The sequence below is a fragment of the Xyrauchen texanus genome, chromosome 6 (genome assembly GCF_025860055.1).
Source record: "Xyrauchen texanus isolate HMW12.3.18 chromosome 6, RBS_HiC_50CHRs, whole genome shotgun sequence".
Lineage (NCBI taxonomy): Eukaryota > Metazoa > Chordata > Actinopteri > Cypriniformes > Catostomidae > Xyrauchen > Xyrauchen texanus.
In genome coordinates this window covers 34,206,370-34,229,496 of record NC_068281.1, presented here as the reverse complement: position 1 = coordinate 34,229,496, position 23,127 = coordinate 34,206,370, and the positions used below count along the sequence as shown (strand labels likewise).

General features: G+C 40.3%; 1 protein-coding gene across 1 annotated transcript in view; it reads right to left on the bottom strand.

Annotated features, from left to right (window-relative positions):
• Positions 1-23,127, bottom strand: part of LOC127645432 (pinopsin-like) — a 73,294-nt gene that overhangs the window by 5,490 nt on the left and 44,677 nt on the right. The window contains exon 3 of the mRNA XM_052129048.1: positions 2,651-2,884. Coding sequence (XP_051985008.1) covers positions 2,651-2,884 — 234 coding nt within the window. The remainder of the gene's footprint in view (positions 1-2,650; positions 2,885-23,127) is intronic.

Sequence of the window (23,127 nt, the reverse complement as noted above, 5' to 3'; positions counted from 1 at the left end):
CTTCTTTTTTTAACTCTTATAAAGTTTGCTCAAGTTGGTTTGAAGCAGCTTACAGTAGATTTGGTTCTCCTCCATCTATACACAGAGCCAAGTCTTGAGTGCTGACGGAAACATGCTGACAGCATTGTATTATCATTTAATTCAATAATGTGAAAACAGCACAATCAATGTTGGACAAAGCACATCAAGACAAATAGGCAATTAATCAACCTCAAGATAAATGCTGTTCCTATTTAGGAACATAAATTCCTCTCTTCCTCAGGAAGCTTAGAGCTAGACATGTAATTAATTAACTTCAACAGAACAAATGTACTGAGATAGCATCTAATCATACATTAAGTAATATATACATTTCTGCAGTGGATCAACATTTCCACAGGGTTGTCTTTGGTATCACGCTCATTCATTAAGGGCAATAAATAAACAGCAATCAGAGTGATAAGAAGAGATAAAAAGTCACCATATTTAAACTGTTAGATTCAAAGGAGAGTAATAAGTGTGTGTTTTGGAATGCAATAAATAGGGTTTCTATGTGTTCTGAGTGGTTTTTTGCATGTTGCGATGTGATCACTAGGGTGATTTTGGGTTGCTTGTTTACTGACCCAAGTCAAATGAGATCACCCCCAAGTCTTTATGATACTCTAGTCACAAGATATGGCTTGGGTCACTACTTCAGAATAAATCCAAGGGATTTTTTGTCCAGCAGGCAAAGCAAATCATTCATCATAAAAGTCACACTTGCCTTAGCAAGCACTATATAATAACAAAGAACATTAGATTTAGATTAGATTGGACTAAACAATAAAATGTCAGTATGGAATCGGTCAAAACATGCTTGGGTTTATTTAAACTATGCAAAATGTTCAACTGAATTTGATTCTCCTAGATAACATTATCGGTAGTTTATGTCCAACCTCTGCTATTTCCTGCTTATATATTCCAGTCCATTGTGTAACTTCCCTCTACTACACTTACAGTTGAAGTCAGAAGTTTACATACACTTAGAATTAAGTCATTTAAACTCATTTTTTTACCACTCATATTAGCAAACTCTAGTTTTGGCAAGTCGTTTAGGACATGTACTTTGTGCTTGACACAAGCAATTTTTCCAACAATTGTTTACAGACAGATTGTTTCAGTTTTAATTGACTATATCACAATTCCAGTGGGTCAGAAGTTCACATACACTATGTTAACTGTGCCTTTAAACAGATTTGAAAATTCCAGAAAATGATGTCAAGCCTTAAGGCAATTAGCCAATTAGCTTCTGATAGGAGGTGTACCTGTGGATGTATTTTAAGGCCTACCTTCAAACTCAGTGAATCTTTGCTTGACATCATGTGAAAATCAAAAGAAATCAGTCACTGTACAAGTCTGATTCATCCATGGGAGTAATTTCCAAATGCCTGAAGGTACCACGTTCATCTGTACAAACAATAGTATGCAAGAATAAACACCATGGGACCATGAAGCCATCATACTGCTCAGGAAGGAGACATATTATGTCTCCTAGAGATGAACATAGTTTGGTGCAAAAAGTGCAAATCAATCCCAGAACAACAGAAAAGGACCTTGTGAAGAAGCTGGAGTAAAATTAGTCCTATATCGACATAACCTGTAAGGCTGCTCAGCAAGGAAGAAGCCACTGCTCCAAAACCACCATAAAAAAGCCAGACTACAGTTTGCAAGTGCTCATGGGACAAAGATCTTACTTTTTGGAGAAATGTCCAAAAATGTGGTTTGATGAAACAAAATGTCCATAATGACCATTGCTATGTTTGGAGGAAAAAGGGTGAGGCTTGCAAGCTGAAGAACACCATCCCAACTGTGAAGCATGGGGGTGGCAGCATCATGTTGTGGGGGTGTTTTGCTGCAGGAGGGACTGGTGCACTTCACAACACAGATGGCATAATGAAGAAGGAAAATTATGTGGATATATTGAAGCAACATCTCAAGACATCAGCCAGGAAGTTAAAGCTCGGTCACAAATAGATCTTCCAAATGGACAATGACCCCAAGCATACCTCCAAAGTTGTGGCAAAATGGCTTAAGGACAAGAAATTCAAAGGTATTGGAGTGGCCATCACAAAGCCCTGACCTCAGTCCAATATAACATTTGTGGGCAGAACTTAAAACACGTGTTACACCAGTTCTATCTGGAGGAATGGGCCAAAATTACAGCAACTTATTGTGAAGGCTATCCAAAATAATAAAAGTTAAACAATATAAAGGCAACGCTACCAAATACTAACAAAGTGTATGTCAACTTCCTACCCACTAGGAATGTGATGAAAGAAATAAAAGCAGAAATAAATAATTCTCTCTACTATTATTCTGACATTTCACATACTTAAAATAAAATTGTGATCCTATCTGACCTATATATGGATCTCATCAGGACTGTAAATTTAAAGGTCCAGGTTAGGCTGCGGATCAAGAGATCTTTTTTTATAGCGCGTACTTCACACTTCAAAATGTAATTAATTTATTGAATTTACTTAATTCATTGATTCATCTACATGCAATACACCCACAGTTTGCACAAAAACACCCCCATTCATGCTATATTTTACCCTTTTAAAACTTTCAAGCTCCAAAAAGGACATAATCTACCTTTAATGTTTAGTGCTACACCTTTATTCATGCTTACCTGTTTATTCATGAAGATGTAGATGACAGGGTTTATGGCAGTGCTGGATTTGGCTAAGAGGGAGGGCACAATGCTAGCCTCCACAGTTACCAGTCCTGGGGCTCCAAATGTTGCCAGCAGAGCCATGATACCATAGGGCAGCCAGCAGAGCAAATAGAAGATCACCATGGTGATAACCATGAGAAGAACCCGGTGCTCTCGTTTGCGACTCATGTGTGTGTTTACACCGCTGACCTTGAGTTAAAGAATGAGATAAAGAGGTGAAGTAACCTTGAGTCATCAAAGTTTAATACAGCAATTTCTTGTGATCTTAAAAATCTTTTAAATGGTAGCTAATTAGTCATGGTCAAAGTGGTTAGGAAAAGGACATTAAGTCAATTAGAACTCTCTGTGTAAAGGCTTCATGATCAAGATAAAGTCATCTTGATCAAGTCTTTAATTTACTTCTAATAAAAACCTCTTTATTTAGACCTTAAATGTTCACATAAATATCCCATGTAATTTCATTAGATATGTGTGATTACATACTGATAAAATTTATAACTTGCATTGCATAATAATGAATTGTAACATTTGTATAAAAGTGTCTGCCAAATGCATACAGTAAATTTAATAGATGTTGTCATACTTGATAACCCTCCCTCCATTGTCAGACTACACAAAGAAGAGCTGCTTGTTTATCTATTGTGTGGGGAATCCACCTCCCCTTATATCATTGTTGCATACTGCAGTCCCAGAAACAGCAATACAATGGGAGTGGGTGATTAAGAGAAGTGGTGTGGCTTTAGATTTTTGCTGGCAGTGTGATAACATGCACCTGAAGCACAATGAGGACACCATGACCCTCTCTGTCCAGTCATTCCCCATTAATGTTTTTAGATTTGTAGTCTCTGGGAGCCATGTTCCCACTGATACCACTGTGTCTGTCTGCACTGCTTCACTTCCTGTCACACTATGTGTCCTTTTTCCCAGTGGATTCTACCATGACTTCAGTCAGTAATCATGCAGTGGAGTTAAGTATACTTCGGTCAGACGTGAATGCACACAGTATGCGCTCTAATACTCAACGCGCACAGCCTGATTTTTCTAACCACACGACTTTGAACGCTCAATCGCGCAATGTTTTTATATTGGAATTCACTTTTAGATCAATCAACAGCACAGCTGTTGATAATACAGATAATAACTGATTCTAGGCCAGTTATTAAATAATTATTTACAGAAATGCATATATGCACTTCAGCTGCACATGTTCAAAGAGAACTAATATAGTGTGACCAGGGTCCAACTTGACAAAAAAGACACAGGTCACCATAATGGTGACATTACACCAAACGTATATTTGCAACAAAGCATAAATAATACAACAAAAGAGCTAAAACATCTATGAATTCTTAATAACCATTATTTAAAATCCACAATCTGTTCCCTCTTACCAAGAAAACATAATTCAAGCAGCAAGGGATTGTGGGTATTCCCCGTAGCCTCAATTTTGAACTCAGTAGTAATCTTATGTCTATGACTTTGAAGAAAAATCCAGTTACATTTCAAGTAATACTTAATTAAGACAACTTGATGTTTACAGTAATGACAACTTTAGGGTTTACATTGCAGATAGTTTAGTGTAGAACTAAATTAACTTTCTAAAAGAAAATTAACCAAATAATATGGTTTGTATTTTGTGTCTTGTACTTCTCTTTAAATCATCCACGCAAACTCAGTAGATTTGAAATAGGTGACATGGCATGGGGGCTTGATTAACTCTTAAAAGCACTGTAAAGTAATATTAGTTCTCCTTTTGTCACTCACTTCGACTTTGTGCAGAATAGTGACACTAGGGGTCGCTCTTGGGACCCGATCAACCTTCAGATCCTTGAGAAAAGGCTAATGAGAAGTTTAATTTGCATGCCACTCCCCCCGACATACAGGTATAAAAGGGAGATCGGGATGCGGATTGAGTCAGACTTTTTCTTCGGAGCCAAGTGGTCATATTACAGCCAGCTGAACACCACTGCCATTTCCCATTCACCAGACAATTCAAGAGCATTCTGCTGTTGGATATAAGGCGCATTCCAGCGGTTCTCTCTCCACTCTGCACTCCGCTGCAGATTACACCCCTGGGCGCTTCGACGGCGCTTTTAAAGAGCAATTTCCTCGAAAAACTGTGTTTTCTCTATTAGAGCAAGGTACAGTGATGTTGAACGTCTTTTTAAAGATGCTTCTTTTAAAGATGCCTTTCCGTCTCTGTGCCGTTCCTGGATGTGGTCGTTACCTCTCCACATCTGATGAGACACTGCGCATCTTTGGTGACACTGTTGAGAACTTCGCCCAGCAGTTCGCAGACAGAGGCAATTCAACACATCTTGCCCCGGCGTGGCTCAAGAGAGCACACCCCGTCTGTTCACCAAGGGTGTCCCCCTGCGATGACCCAAACCAAACCAGCGGCCCTGCCCCGAACCCGAGCCCAGCTATCGGCCCCGGCATAGAGCTGCCCACAAGAGAGGGCTCCTAAGCACGCCTGAGACGGGCAACCTGAGGTTAGAGATGTCTGCGGAAACCTCGGAGCTGGTAGACTGACCACTCCTTCCCCTGTTGGAGGGCCGGGAGGTAAATCCTTTGTTTCCTTGGGCTGCGGCACCTACATTGTCAAAAAAGAGCAGTTTCGTCTCTCCTCAGGTCACAACGCTGGTGTTCACGGTCGACACCCCTGCCACCACTGCACACCGGGCGCATGCGGTTCGAGCATCACGAACGTAGCCCCCTGCCATCGTGTGCCTCACTGCACCACACAAACCACATCCCCCGGCCAGCTGCTGGTTACGAGTCTTGAGGAAGGCCCCAGAAGCCCTCCTCCTCAGTCGCCGGCCCACCTCACGCCGGATGCGCGGAGCAAGTTCGCGAATACTAGTGGCCGAAATGGGTTTCTTCAGAAGGGTGGCAGTCTTCTCCCTTAGAGATAGGGTGAGGAGCTCAGTCATCTGTGAGGAGCTAGGAGTAGAGCTGCTGCTCCTTTGCGTCGAAAGGAGCCAGTTGAGGTGGTTAAGGCATCTGGTAAGGATGCCCCCGGGGCACCTCCCTAGAGAGGGGTTTCAGGCACGTCCAACTGGGAGGAGGCCTCGGGGAAGACCCAGGACTAGGTGGAGAGATTACATCTCCACACTGGCCTGGGAATGCCTCGGGGTCCCCCAGTCAGAGCTGGGAGCCACATTAAGGCTCAGGATAGGAAAGTTTGGAGCCCCCTGCTGGAGCTGCTGCCCCCTGTGACCCGACTTCGGATAAGCGGTTGAAAATGGATGGATGAAGATGGATGGATAATCTTTCGATGCATTTAAAATAAAGAACTGAACAGGGCATCAAAGTTTAAAAATAGGCCTCACCACATTAAAATGAAATGTGTTTTAAATGTCAGCTTTTTATAATCCGCATAGATTTTCTGCCCAAAAATACTAACATTAAATAATTAAAAACATTCTTGATATTTCACAGAAAATTCACAAAGAAATGATGCAAGGAAAGGGAACGAGGATGTACAATTTTATAAAAGAGAAGAACCCGTAGACGAGAGAGTCACTGCACCGTTTACAATAGCAGTGATTGGACGAAAACTGTGGAAATGTCGCCAAGCAAACCACATCTGTTTGTCTTTCAACTTCTGAAACATACCAAGAAAACACAGAATACATCATGGCAGTTATTGCAGTTGCCATCACTATTTGACACATTACAGTTTTCCCCTAGACAGTGAATGTAAACAGCGAGGGTCGTCTCGTTCATTTCAGCCGCCCGCCGCCTTTCTCAGCGGATATAAAAATCTGCTGCTACAGAGGAACCATGTAAAACTGCCTTTCATTACTTTATAAAACTAACAGTTTTTATAGTAAACTGGAAAGGAGAGGAACTGCTGCTTTCTTTAAATTTGAAGAAAAGAGAGTGTAACACTGCAAAAAACAGTCAAACGCATTTCAGCACCAAAGGAAATGAACAGCGACCGTTCAAAATAAATATTGAGAATCTATATTAGACTATGAAAAACTGCACATAATTTGATTTAATTAATTAGCTTAACATCATGCTTTCCCATATGTGCTCGACCTTCCCCGTGAGCGTGATCAAGGCAGCCTCAGGACGTCACCTTTAGCGAAACATGTGATTCAATTGGACTGACAAAAAAAGTCACGAGTTCGAATCCAGGGCATGCTGAGTGACTCCAGCCAGGTCTCCTAAGCAACCAAATTGGCCTTGTTGCTAGGGAGGGTACAGTCACATGGGGTAACCTCATCATGGTCATGATTAGGGGTTCTCACTCTCAATGGGGCACATGGTAAGTTGTGAGTAGACCATGTAGATTAGCATGAGCCTCCCATGATGTGAGTCTCCATGGTGTCATGCACAACAAGCCACATGATAAAATGCACGGATTGACTGTCGCTGTCTGATTGACCAGGATTGAGGTGAGTAACCGTGTCACGACGATGACCAACTAAGTAGTGGCAATTGGGCATTCCAAATTGGGGGAAAAGGGAATAAAAAACTAAAAATAATTCCTCTTGGCACAAATATCTGAGGGCGCACATGCCCCCTTACTTTGAATGGGCATGGTGCCTCTGCATATAGTGGAAGACTATAAACAACAAAAAGATTACAGACCCTAGTTAAGACCGCTAGCGTTAAGCGCAGTGCTTTGCCATTAGTTATTATGAGTGTAAAGTCAGTGGGCATGGCCATGAAGTTTTGGTAGTTTCAAGCAAGCATGTGCTAAGTCTAGGCATAAGTAGGTTTGGCGAAATCACACATGCAACATGCAAATTCATAAGAAGATGGTAGTGTTATTGGACTGTATGCAATTAATTACACATTTACTGCATCTTTGATGATTGTCGTGTATATTTCTATGACAGTGATATGCTCTGGTGACATGATTTTATACACATTCTCATCAGAATTTGGATGTACGTTCCGTTAAATTACAGTGAATGTAAGTATTATTAATAATTTTCATCTACTGACACACAAATCACCACCCAAATTAGATCCAGACCCAACCAGAATATTAGAGATTATTCTTTTACTTAAAAAATATATTTATAAAATAGTTTAAAACATGTTTAATAATAGTTTAAAAATAGTTTAAAAGATTCTCTGTTGTTAAGGAAAAATTGGTAATATATTTGGTATATTATATTATATAAGTTTTCTGCCAAGTAACAGTTCATTATCTTAACTAAATTTCTTTAGTCATAATTGGTCTTTACGTTCTGAAATTCTAAACACCGCCCCCCAGTGGCCAAAGCGATATTTTTTGTTGGTCGAATAGGCACATGTGATCTCCACTTTTAATATCCACTTATGGGTGCCAAAATTGTGTTGTGAAGCAAGTTACAGGCTGTAATACAGTGATGAGGATCTTTATTATAAACTGTTCCCTCAGCACCAAACCTAAACCTAACCATCGTTGGAGTAAAATGTACTGTCTGAAAGAAAAATGCAACCTCCAAATTGCACTCATCAATGATTATGCAAAATGTATTAAATCCTGGTTTCAATACAGAATCCGGACCCGGGTCACCCACGCTGCTGACGCAACACACTTCTGGTCGCACCACAAGGTAAGGTAAACATGCTGGAGTCAATACAAAAAGTAGAGTGGAGATGATGCATGTCATTGAATCGGCATAATGTGGCCGATCCTAGGGTACTGGAATTCTTGGAATTCCAGAGATCCTGTGGGATCAGGTTGCAGTTGCCAAACAATGTAGCAACCTGATGCATTAATACAGAATCTACAGGTCACAGGTGTGTTTATGTTTTTACAACGGCTTCAAATGTGGCACTTCACAATGTCTTGTCCGAACTAAAAATCTATTTTATGAACTGGGTTGCAAGTTTGAAACATTAATGTTTGCTTGGACCAGTTCCTGTGAACTAGTGCTCTGCCTTCCACTTTCTGTCAAATTCTCGTGGGATCTCTTTCTGTCCCACCCACATCATCTCCATTAAACAAACTTTAATAAAAAGAATCGAAAAGGAAAGTTGCTTTTTTGCTAAAACTCAGCCAGGCTGTTTCAAAAGGGCAGACTCCAGCATAAGTCTGCCACCTGACCTGTGAGCAGCTAAGTGTAGAGAAGTTTGCAGACAATATTGAGACAGATGGTATCTGAGAGAGGAAGAGAGAGTCTACAACAAGGGATAGGCACACTGTTGTCCTCAGGGTTCTCATTAGCCTAGAGCTATGAAACAGATACTGCAATGCAGACAGTAATCCAAAGCTGAGTGGACGATTATGCTCTATGTTCCATGTGATAAGTCAAAATTAGGGTTGTGGACAACAGATATAGTTCAGAGGAACATACACTGGGGGGAAATTCGATTCCAGGTGGTAATCCCAGGTGGTAAAAAAATTTGACTCTGGGGCCACTGCATTCTTCCTATGATATCGAAGGACGAGTGGGTGTGATGCCATTTTAAACTAAATCTGGCCAAAAAGAAGGTGTTTTTGAGTTTGATTCAGTGGTTTGTAACAGCAACAGGGGAGAACTTTTAGGAAAACTGACTGCCATTGGTCCATGTTATTGGCAGAGGTGGGTAAGTAACTCATACATTTACTCAGTTATATTTACTTGAGTAACATTTAGGGAAAATGTTACTTTTAGAGTAGGTTTAAAAATGGGTACTTTTTACTCTCACTCAAGTAAATTTCAAATGATTTTTTTTTTTAACTTTTACTGCTTTACAATGTGTGGTGTAACTTTCGTTACATTATTGGGTTTAATTTGATTTAATGTGTAATTTATTGAGAGATTATTGAATGGGACATTTACGAGAGCGGATGTTCACAGCGAGGTGTGTGGGGCATGCGCGTGTGATGTGCACAAGGCAATCGTCGAGTCGAGAGTGGCTGTGTCCGCAATCATTCACTCATTCACTATTTCCTATATAGTGAATGGCAGTTAGTGCACTACATCTCAGCAGTAAGTGAACGAAATTTGTGAATTCAGACAAGAGTGTCGGAGCTCTGGGGCTGGTGCTGAAACGTCACATATTACATTTTAAAATACTTGGGCCGTATTTGTTATTCTTATTATATAATATATTAATACAATAAAGTAGGGAACGAGTGGCTCACTCAGAATTCAAACACTCGAAATAGTGCACTATATAGTGGAGAAACAGTGAGTGTTCCACGACCGGAGTTGGTGCCCTATGTAGGCTGTGTTCCCTGCACTTAGTTCTGCTGTACAGAACTAATGATCTAAATACTTACAACACTGAAAACTGTAACTACACTGAAATAAGAATCCACACAGGACTTTAAAAGCTATGAAATAGCAAAAGAAGGCATTATATTTCAGCATTATATAATGTCCTTGTGGGACATTTTCAAGTTTTCAATGTAATAATTACTAGAAATGTTTCCAAACCTCTCTTCTTATTGACAAATTCATCCAGATCTGACAAGAGCCCTTAAAGGGATAGTTCACCCAAAAATTATAATTCTCATTATTTACTCACCCTCATGCCAGATGTGTATGACTTTCTTTTTTCTGCTGAACTAAAAATGAAGATTTTTAGAAGAATTTCTCAGCTCTGTAGGTCCATACAATGCAAGTGAATGGGTGGCAACCAGAGTATGTGTGCGGAGCAGAGTGGGAGCAGAGCGAGGAGTGTAGCGGGATGATTTTGCCTGGAGCGAGTAGCGGGTTTTTGAAAAGTGACATTGTTTTCACTAATGCTCCATCATGGGCAAAACACCTATTAACGGACCTTAATGCAAAAATTCACCACGTGTTAAGCAGTGTTAAACACTATTGGAATGAAGGAAAGATGGAATTTCTGATATAAACAGAAAGAATGTGATAAAAAAAATACTAATTTAAAATCTTGCAGCACTTGGTAATGTTCGACCTCCAGCGCAAAGGTTGCATTCACTTTCTGTTTTCACGTTGTTGTAAAGCTTGACATAACTACATGCTTGTGTCTTGTCTCTTTATTCCTGCATCAACTGGTGTTTATTGAAAATGAATGACGGGATGGCGAAGGAGAACACGAGTGGGGAGGTGATTGCCACGATCAAAGGTTTGTTGTGAAATCCTAAAAGACATGTCCAGAAAACACGATGATAATCCATTAATATGCGGAGAGAAAATATAAACGTCATCAATACATACATCTACATTATGTCTCTCCCCTATTAAACATTTTAAATAACCATATCATCATTCTAATCTAATGCATCACAATATTATGCTATTATGTCCCAAATGAAATAGAAATAGACTTTTAATTTTGCCATGGAGCGAACACGGAGCGGGGTTTCTCTAATCCAGGAGCGTGGAGTGAGCGAGGAGCGGGAAATGGACTCCACGGAGTGGAGCTGGAGCAGAGTTATTAAAGAATGCTTTGAGCGCAGAGGGGAAATATTTTAAAGCTAAACAAACAAACTCAAATCAGCATAAAAGGTTAAATCGATATCTTCAGAAGCGATGTGATAGGTGTGGATGAGAAACAGAGAAACAGATCACTTTCACATTCTTCTTGTGTTTTTGGTGATTCACATTCTTTTCTGTATATCTGTAACAGAACCACAGACTCGAAGATAGTGTTGAACCCGGAGGTATAGTTTATTGCAGGGAAAAGGGGAGTAGGAGAAACTGAGTGCACAATGACGTGCAACGGAGTGAGTATCAGAGGAGGTTGATGAAGGGGCAATGGAGTAATGAGCCTTGACACACCTGAGTGTTGGAGTGGAGAACTTGGTAGTAAGTCGCTGGGATGAATGAGCGAGGAGCCCGGAATGGCGATCACTGGAACGTAATGCAGAGGCACTTGACAATGGAGCGTTGAAACACGTCGGAGCGTTGGAGAGGAGAATATCGTCGAACGTAACTGGAACGAAGGAGCAATGAGCGTTAGAAGGAAGCCAGGAAACGTCTTGGAGAAGGAGCAGGTAAGTGAGTCTATGTTTCACGTATGAGATCAGACAAAGAGTGAACGGAGAGTGGAGCTTTTATGTTGTGACGCAGATTGATGAGGGAACAGGTTTCAGGTGCGGGTGATTAGTACTCTGGAGAGAGGGAACGTGGAGTGAAAGTGCTGGGAGTGTCAGGCTGAACTGTTACAATATCGCCCCCTGCTGTCTAGCAAAAAAGGACTTAAATATTTATCACCCACACCTTTCATATCACTTCTGAAGACATGTATTAAACCACTGAAGTCTTATGGATTATGGAAAATCTTAATTTGTGTTCTGCAGAAGAAAGAATGTCAAACACATCTGGGATGGCATGAGGGTGAGTAAATAATCATTTTTGGTAAACTATTTCTTTAAAATGATTTTTATATTAAATGTAATATTATGTCATCATTTCTCTACCCTCATGTTGTTCCAAACCAGTGTGAGTCTTTGTATTATGTGGAACACAAAATATGTTAGACAGAATGTTAGAGACTAACAGTCTCGGTCACATTTACTTTCAGTATATATATATATATCCAAGAGATGCAAGCGAGGCAAACGTGCCGGCACGGTTTTGAAGCTTTGTCAATGGGGCTTTAGGACTCTGCTAAATTCATCTGGCGAATGTCCGCTCCCTCGCCAACAAAATGGATGAACTGCTCCTGATCATTCAAACAAATAAGGACTTATCTAACTCCACTGCTCTGTGTTCATGGAAACCTGGCTGAAAGAAGCCATCTCGGACAGCACGATTCATCTGCCAGGCTTCCAGCTGTTCAGAGCGGATCACATTGCGGAATCATAGGAGAAAACGAGAGGTGGCGGGACATGCTTTTACAACAACTACAGTCGGTGTACAGATGTAACAGCAGTAGTAAGGATTGTAAAGAAATGAATCTGCTCTTCTCCCTGTACACGAATGACACACTGCAAAGGACCCCTCTGTCAAGCTCCTGAAGTTTGCAGATGACACCACGGTCATTGGCCTTATCCGTGATGGTGACGAGTCTGCATACAGACGGGAAGTTGAACAGCTGGCTGTCAGGTGTAATCACGTTATTATTCCTGGACTCTTTGGCTTGCCAATTTATCTGTTTTTACCTGCTAGTTTACCTGCTAGCTAATGTTTTTCTGAGAGTTTCCGATCTAAAACAATGTGGATCCACATACTGCTCACATGGATTATGCTCACCTGGATTATGTTCTGTACCACATGTTGTTCAGTGGCATCATTGCTCCACTACTCGGTGGCAGAAATTTTCCAGCTATGAGCCTGTTTCTTTCCAGCACCTCCAACCCCGCATCTTCACTTGGATGTTGTCCACCAAGTAGGCCGGAAATACATACAACGTGGGTCTCGACGAAACTACAATTTCAGCTACTCAGGTTCCATGCGATCATTCTGGTCATCATCTGCACATCCTTCAAGGAAACATCGCCGGTCTGTTGATCACAGCGTGCTGGCTAACCTAGCCAGGTCGGCTAGCACTAAATCCGGTAAAAATAATCTGACGTTTAGTCTATTTAACATCCGCTTGCTCACCAACAAAGGACCCTTAGTATACGACCTTGTGAATGATCATTAGTTTGACTTTTTCTGTTTAACAGAGACATGGCAACAACAAAACGATTTAACACAACTGAATCAAGCGATTCTACCCGGGTTTGTTTACATTTGTCAACCTTGTATCTCTGGCCTGGGTTTGGGCTTGTGATTCTCTATAATGAAAAGTGTAAGGTATCCTCGATAACAGTGCCTTTCCATAATTCATTTGAGTCATTCGCTTTACAAATAAACGGGTCAATGTAAGGATGGATACAAATTTCTTAAGTTCTTAAATTCTCTTAATTTTTTACTTTTTTATGCTCTTTGTCTCCTAATATAATACTGTTAGGGGTTTTTATTATACACATAGATAATCTGAATTGTGCCCTCAGAAAGGACTTCCTATCATGTCTGGACAGCTTCGGATTCCAGCAGTTCATTGTTTTTTCTACTCATACCAGAGTACATAGTCTTGACCTTGTCTGCTGTTCTGATGTAAGACCTATTAACTGTTCTGTATCAGATTTATCTATATCGGATCACAAATTAGTATCTTTCAATGTTGACCTACCGGTATCAAAAGTGAATGTATGTCCTGACATCTCATTTCGTAATATTAAGAATATTGATTTATATTGTCTGTGCTCTCAAATCATCTTGATAATCTATCAGTTAATGAAAATGTAACTACTCTTGATGAACTGGTCTCCCATTACAATGACAGTCTTCTAAATACCCTGGACATTCTATCACCCTTATAAACACATACTGTTTCTTTTTCTAATTCTGCACCTTGGTACAGCCCTGAATTGCATCAACTTAAAGTCCATGGTTGTTGCTTAGAACATCTTCATATCAAAACTAGTCTTAATATCCACAAAAGCATGTGTGGCCATATGTTATTATATAAGGAATATCTTCTTAAGGCTAAATCTGACCATTATATTCATCTAATTAGGTCTGCTGAGGGCAATACCAGAACTCTCTTCTCTAATGTAACTTTCTTTGGTCCCCTGATGCTCTTCCAGCTCACATGCAATCTACAGCTTATTGTAACACTTTTCTGACCTTTTTTAAGGTTAAAATCTCTAACATCTACCAGCAATTGAATGCCATAGGTAATGTAGATTGTAGTTCATTTTATTCAGTCTCATGAACCTCCACAAATTAGTCTTATGAGTTTTGATCTCCTGACAGATACTGAAATATCCCATTTTTATTCGTAATTCCAAATCATCTACTTCTCAGTTAGAACCTCTCCCCACATATTTGGTTAAAGCTTGTTTACCTTCCTTGCTCCCATTATAACTAAAATTATTCACTTATCTCTTATTTCTGGGTGTGTCCCATCATCTTTTAAAACTGCTGTGATTAGTCCTATACTGAAACCTGGTTCAGACCCACAAATACTTGAAAATTACTGACCTATCTCCAATTTACCTTTTCTTTCAAAAGTTTTAGAAAGGATAGCCGGTAACACTTTAGAATACTGTATCTTACTTAATGCATAACTAATAAGGAATTACTGCAGAACTAATAGGTAATTCTTCATTAACACTTAAGTCACTACTATTAACTACTAAGGAAGATGTGTCAACTAATCAGTATGTAATAGCATTTTATAGTTGTGTTAAGTAACAATTAGCTAATCAATAACTATTGAATTCAGTCATGCCTCCTGATGAACTACTTTTAATTATCTACTAATTCAGCTTCAGGAGAAATAACTATTGAGTAACTACTAATGAACAGTCGATTAATTACAATTACAATAATATCATAATAATTAGCCATTACAATATTCAGGTTGTGGCCCTTTCTTCTTCCTTACTTCTAATATTATTATTACTATGGAAATGTAATACGCATTTCGTGGAATTACTACACTCCCAAAATGAGTAATTACAGCAAATTTAGTAGTTTTGGCCTGTATGGTCAATTGCATTGTGAGTGTGGTCTGTAACCAGAAATCAACAACGGAATGGAACCCCATCCCCACTAGAAGTGACTAGCCAACTCTAAAGTGAAAATACAGGGAACCCCATTAATGAATAACTATCTGGTAATTCTGTATTAAATAATCATGGGATCCCTGTATTTTCACTTTAGAATACTGCTCCAGGTTGTAAGTAATTCCCTCATAATTATGTGGTAATTCTTTATTAATTACTCAGGGGTTCCCTGTATGTTCCCTTCCCCTCAGTCATTGCCTTACATACAGGAATAATTTACCCAAATGTAATGTGATATGTGCTGAGGAAAACAAGAGACACACACACACTATAATGTATATAAATCATAAACCTACCTGAGGTAAGTTGGCTAGTCACTTCTAGTGGGGATGGGGTTCCATTCCATTGTTGATTTCTGGTTACAGACCACACTCACAATGCAATTGACCATACAGGCCAAAACTACTAAATTTGCTGTAATGACTCATTTTGGGAGTGTAGTAATTCCACGAAATGCGTATTGCATTTCCATAGTAATAATAATATTAGAAGTAAGGAAGAAGAAAGGGCCACAACCTGAATATTGTAATGGCTAATTGTTATGATATTATTGTAATTGTAATTAATCGACTGTTCATTAGTAGTTACTCAATAGTTATTTCTCCTGAAGCTGAATTAGTAGATAATTAAAAGTAGTTCATCAGGAGGCATGACTGAATTCAATAGTTATTGATTAGCTAATCGTTACTTAACACAACTATAAAATGCTATTACATACTTATTAGTTAACACATCTTCCTTAGTAGTTAATAGTAGTGACTTAAGTGTTAATGAAGAATGACCTATTAGTTCTGCAGTAATTCCTTATTAGTTATGCATTAAGTAATATACAGTATTCTAAAGTGTTACTGGATAGCCACACACATCTGCTAACTAATAACCTTTATGAAAAGTTCCAGTCAGGTTTCCGCTCACATCACAGCACTGAAACTGCTTTGGTCAAAGAGTTTCTAACAGCCTGGGAGTCATTCTGGATAGCACTCTTTCTTTTGAAGCACATGTACTGTAAATAGTATTACCCGGTCTGCTTATTTCCACTTGCGCAACATAAATCGTCTTCGCCCCTCCCTCTCAACTCACAGCACTCCCACTCTCGTACATGCTCTAGTCACATCCCACTTGGATTACAGTAATTCTCTTCTATTTGGTCTACCACAAAAACTTCATCATAAATTCCAGCTGGTACAAAACTGAGGACTGCTGAGATGATTACTGGTGCCTCCCTGCCCACCCTCCAAACCTGTACATCTCCATAGTATGTAAATGTGCAGGTAGGATCACTCTGGACCCCACACCGTGGCCCACTCCCTATTTGAACTGTTGCCCTCTGGTCGGAGCACCAGGACATCCAGACACAAGAATAGTTTTTACCCAGTTTCCAGATGAACAATTAAACTAACTTCAGGACTCCCCCATAGTGCAATAATGCAAATAAATACTTAAAAAAATGTACTTAATTCACTCATATTTAATTAAATAACTGTACATACTTACACTTTATTACCACTTGCACATGTGCATACACCATTCTATGTTTTATGCCATATTATTTGTATGTCTATTTACACTCTTACCTTGTTTTATATTCTGAGTCTCACTGTAATGTTCTGTGTGCACTTGTTTCTCCTATCAACAACAAAAACAAACATCCTTGTGTGCGTGAGAACACAAGGCAATAAAGCTAATTCTGATTCTGATCTTCCAAACCACGATTTTGCCTTACCCCTATACACTATAGCCTATAATATTTATTTATATTTTAGAACTGTCGGGATAGATTTGGCAGGAAATTGTGTACTTCTGTCAGTTGTCCATGCGTGTTTATGTCATGTTTGTAAATAAAGAATAGAAGGTTTATCCAGCTGCTACAGCACGTGTTTATGTGCAGTGATATGTGTGGTGGTAATTTGAAGCTGAAAGCTTGTAGCTACAACAAATGAGCAACAATTACAATGGATCATTCCAAAAGGTAACCCTCTGGGGAATCACCCGTTTTCAAAATAGCTCTTTTAGCACGGTAGTTCGTTGGATACCTTTAGCCACTCTAATGGGGCATTTTATTATGGATTGTGGTGCTGAAGTGTTTGATTTTATTTTCAAGGAAGGACAATGGAAAAAATCGACTTTATGCCGGTAACAACGACAATCTCTAAACCAGTTACTACCCTTAGTATATTTGCCTGCTTGCTAAATTATAATAGTTTTCACTGTTTGACTTTTTCTGATTTGACTAGCAATCGTTATGACTAATGTCATTGTTGCCTAACTTTTGTAATATTATTTATTTGAAACAATTGTTTTCAATTAATTCAAACAACAGCGGAAGGTATGCTACTTACCTGGTAAGATATATTTTTAGGATATCTGTCAGTTATATGAGGATGGGGTAAGTTTTGCTGTTGTTAGTGACTTTTGCTCTGATAAGTTGATCATATGTATCCATCGTTTCACCAGTTCTCTTCAAACCACTCCAGAAGAGCAGAGCATAAGTCCGACTGACTTGGAATGTGTCTCGTTTGGAAGGCTGCGTGCTAGGTAGGACACGTCCTTTGATTGCTGCAGCATACTGAGTGTCCTCCTTTAAACAAGCCTTGTTTAAACAAGATGGCCTTCGTAGGACAAACGGAAACGGAACGTAACATGGTTGCTGTGACAGCACGCCACTCTTTAACAAGTGTGAGCACTTTGAGTGAGAAGGGAACAAAGTCCATTTAGAAGGGAATGTATGAGGTAAATTTTAGGAGAATTATAATAATGTAAAGAGAAAAGAAAATAGATTTAATAGGTGTACTTTTAGTCTAATATTTTATTTTAATTATATATTAATATAATTATACATATTATATACACCCGTCTACTGAGGTATTTCAACTTGGGAATTAACATTACTTGCGTTTGAACAACATATAATTTCCGGGCAAATTGGCATTATTTTTTTTAGACATTTCCATTGAAGCAAAGAATTGTGGGTTGTGAATTCAAATGAAGGATACACCTCATGCATCCTCCGAATTCCCGTGAAAGAAGGTCACATTTGAAGTGTCCAACACGCTATTCAGAAACAAGACAGCCTCGATGCCTTAAATGAGACCTCCAGAGGAGGCAGCCTTCCAAACGAGACCCAGCCATAATTACCAAAATATTTCGGGTTACATGTGTATCCCTTGTTCCCTGAAAAAAGCAGAACGAGATGCTGCGCTTTGCTAAGTGCTTTTGGGAACAATCCTGCATTGTGACCAGCTGTGAATATGTGTGTAACACGTCAATGAACATTGACCGGAATTTATAGCCTTGGCTGGTGAGATCATTAGATGCACCTGTGGCCAGGCTATAAATAGACACGTCACCAGCGTGTCGTCAGATATCTTTTTCTGAAGAGCAGTCCTGGGACGTCCCAGTGCGGCAAAGAAGCACAGCATCTCGTTCCGCTTTTTTCAGGGAACAAGGGTTACACATGTAACCCGAGACGTTCCCTTTCCAAAAAGCTTCAGGAGAGGACCAGCCTGCCACATCACAAACCTGCTGCAGAGGGACTCCTCTAGCCAAGGCTTTAGAGGAGGCGACCCCTCTGGTGGAGTGAGCCCTGACACCTACTGGCGAAGCTTGACCGTGCGCCTCATAGGCCAGGGCAATAGCATCCCTCACCCAATGTGACATAGTCTGCTTGGTAGCGGCTGCCCCCCTGTTGCGGCCCCCATAGCAGACAAATAATTGCCCTGACTTATGCCACTGGCTAGTGCGGTGGACATAAGTCTGAAGGGCACGGACTGGGCAGAGTCCGTGAAGACTTTCCTGCTCCGGCGTTAAAAATGTCGGGGAGCAGAAGGCTTCCAGAGTGACAGGATGTAGTGTCAAAAGGCACCTTAGGAAGGTAGTCAGGATGAGGATGCAGAATAGCTTTGGCCATACCTGGGGCAAATTCTATACAGGCCGGCAAAAGAGACAGATCCCTAATCCTCTTAAGAGAGGTAATCGCCATAAGAAAGACCATCTTGAGCGTCAGAAGTCTGTCAGACGCTGACTCTAGAGGTTCAAAGGGGGTCTCAACCAGACCCTCCAGGACTATTGCTAAGTCCCATGAAGGAGTTTTGGTCCTAACAGGAGGCCTCAGTCGCATGGCTCCACGAATGAAGCAAGCGAGTAGAGCGATGCCTCCCCAAAGGCACCCTGTCCATCAGGGCGTGGCAAGTCGAAATGGCGGCCACATAAATCCTGAGAGTAGCGGGGCATATGCCTGCTGACAGTTTTTCCTGCAGAAAGTCCAGAACTGAAACAATTTGTCAGTTAACTGGATCTGCACCATGTGAACTGCACCACTTTCTGAAAATACCCCATTTATTAGTGTAGATTCTTCTGGTAGAGGGAGCCCTAGCACTAAGAATGGTCTCGATAACCTCAGGTGACAGCCCTGTGTCCCTCAGTTGGTACCCTTCAGGGGCCAAACATGAAGTTTCCACAATTCGGGCCTGGGATGAAATATCGTCCCCTGCGCCTGAGACAGAAGGTCCCTCCTGTCCGGAATCGCCCAAGGTGAGCCGTCGAGGAGAGATATCAGCTCTGAGAACCAAATCCTGTTCGGCCAGCAAGGCGCTATCAGTAAGAGGCAAGACCCTTGCTGGCGAACTCTCGCCAAGACTCCCGGAAGCAGAGAAACCGGGGGAAAACGCATACAGACGCATTCAGGGCCATGTATGTGCCATCGCGTCCAGGCCCAGGGGGGCTGGGTGACTCAGGGAGAAGTAGAGGAGACATTGCGCTGTTCATAGAGGCGAAGAGGTCCTCTTCTACCCTGTACAATCTCACCCAGATTTGTTCCACTACCTAGGGGTGGAGTTTCCACTCACCCGTTGGTATTTTCTGTCTGGACAGTAAATCTGCTCCCACATACAGGCATCCAGGGATATAAACAGCCCTGAGTGACAGGGGCTTGCCCTGGGCCCCAAGGAGAATCCGACGTGCCAGAAATTTAGCTGACGTGAACGTGGACCTCCTTGATGGTTTATGTAAGAGACTACCGCTGTAATGCCCACCCGCACCAAGACATGGTAGCCTCTGGAGGAAGTATTTCAGGGCCAGAAATACAGCCATCAACTCGAGACAGTTACTGTGACAACCGAGCTGACGACCCTCCCATCCCCTTGAGCTGGACGACCACTTAAGACCGCTACCCAGCCCATCAGGGAGGCATCTGTCGTTAGCATCCTGCGATGACGAGACGCACCAAGAGTGGGACCCAAGGTAAGAAACCGGGGTCTGAACCACATAGCAAGGGAACGAAGCATGCAGCCCGTAACCCTTATTAGCCCTAGGGGACTGGCCCTTGGATGAAATCCCCTGGACTTTAGCCACAGCTGAAGCCCCAACGCGAGAGCAGCATGCTCTTCCCCCAAACAAACAAAACAAAACTGATGCGTGTCCCTGACAGTCATAGAATGTTGACAGGGAAACACGCATTGTTTGCTTTGCTTCTCCGTCATTTTTCCACCTTTTTCTTTTCCATTTTATATATATATAGATATATATATAGAAAGAGGGAAATAAGAAAAGGTTCACTGCACACTGCCTAACAAATTCTAAATCCTAGCAGAGAAAAGAAAGTTTCTGACAGGCTTGTGAGACACACAGCACAGTATGCTCTGAAGAAAACGGATCTGACGACACGCTGGTGACGCGTCTATTTATAGCCTGGCCACAGGTGCATCTAATGATCTCACCAGCCGAGTCTATAAATTCCGGTCAATGTTCATTAATGTGTTACACACATATTCACAGCTGGTCACAATGCAGGATTGTTTCCAAAAGCACTTAGCAAAGCGCAGCATCATAGTGAAGCTTTTTGTAAAGGGAACTGTGCTCTTCCATAAGTATCTTGCAGTTGTATGCTACAACCGCTAGAGGGCCAAAAGTTACACAGTGTAGCTTTAAGGACGGTATTCAATGGTCCTAACCTGTGTGGGATCACCAAGGGGTGTCGGCAGGGTTTAGGAGGTTGAGGAACCTTAAAAAAGTTTTAATAAAATACATGGGTGTCTACATATGGATTCATTAATAGAACTGTATGGAATGTAATTCATAGTAGAACTTTTTTTTTTTCATTCAGATTCTGTTATATAATTTATTTGTCATTATTTATTTATGTAATTATTCAACATAATTATGAAAATACATAACTGAATGGTTTAGTGTTTTACATTAGATGAGAAAACTTGATTAAGAATTATATCAAATGTATTTGTTTTCACATTTTATAAAAATCAGATGACAGCTGGGATAAGTTACCTTATTCTTGCCTTAGGTAGGGGGTCATCTTATAGAACATGCTAAACTTATATCTAATTTACCATTTAAAAATAATGGGGGATACAAACTACCTTTTACTAAAATTGTTATTCTGATAATACAGTATACTGTTCTTTGTTATGAAAACATTTGTATTAAATTATAAAAGAGTTTAAAATTATTCACTGTGGCGTAAAGAAACATTTGCAATAGAGTACACTGTATATTTGCTAGGAAAAAAAACACAAAATAAAAATAAATGCTGAATTAACAATAAATGAGTGCATGCCTAAATATACAAATAACATTGAAACCTTTTACAGTGTGTTAGTCAAGTGGTCTTTTGGTCTCAATATGATATTTTGATCTATGTTGATGTCACTTTTGAAGCGAGTGTTTCCTAATTCAAAACCTCTTCATGTATTTAAAAAAAATAAGCAAAATCGCTACTGCATACCAGTGGATCTAAGGAAAGGGTGAGTGGTTGATACCATATTATGCAATTTCAGACCACGGCGCATAACAGAAGCGCATCTATATGCTGTAGGGCTGTCAAATAAAAATGTGCATTTTGAATATTCGTCAAATATAAAAAAGATATTTACATTCGAATGCAAAAACCGTGCATTCGAATTGTAGGTGTGTCAGGAGGCGCTCGAGACATGATGATGATGTCGTAGCTGACGTGGTTTGTTTTTGTTAGCCTATCAAGTTCAATCAATTAGATGTGGAACGGCTGCATAGTTAATTTGAAAAATGGCTGAAAAAGGAATTGAGGACTCAGAGAGGATCTTACTTACACCAAAACATCTTAAAAGTGCTGTGTAGCACTTCTTCAGTTTCTGGAGTATCGAAGGCTAAATTGTTGACAAAACCAACATAATTTGTAAGTTGTGTAAGAAACCGCTGCTTTATCACTCCTCAACATCTAACTTGAGAGCACACATATTCAGTCTTCTCATCCCGAAGAGTTTTCTCGAGAATGTCATGACGAGAGGCAAGCATTAAAACATTCCAGGGTATTACTGGCATGTCGGTCAGCGCTGAGCGTGTGTTTTCATCAGCTGGAAACATTGTCAACAAAAAGTGATCAGCACTTGCTGCAGATCAAGTTGACTATCTGGTGTTTTTGACAAACAATATGTAGATGTACGAGTGAGTGGATGGTTACCTCAATTTTCTTGCGTGCACATTTAGGAAATTATATTTGATATATGAACGATTGTTTGAAATGTTATGTAAAATGTTAAGCCTCTTGTGGGCTTAGGAGACAATACAGTACTTTTTCCCTCTAACATAATGTCTTTAGAATTCGAATATTACTATTATTTAAGTAAGGAATTTGAATTTAGTTTTTCAGCCATTTTGACAGCCCTAATATGCGGGGACCCGCGGTCTCATGCCACTCTCGAATATTCTGCCTCTACCAGCATTTTCAACTGACTAGAGCAAAGCATAATGAACTTTTTGAACAAGCACTCTCGTTAAATATAGACAGAATGTGTCAGTTGGATCAAACAAAACTTGCATCTGAGAATAAAAGAAACAGATTGACAAAAAATATATTTTTATCTTTTCCTGTGCCGGAACGCCATTCCAAACTGTTCAGACCCAATTGAACCCCTGAGCATAGGTAAAAATGCATAGAGTCCAGTAGTCCAGATCACTGTTATTTAATTTGGAAGTT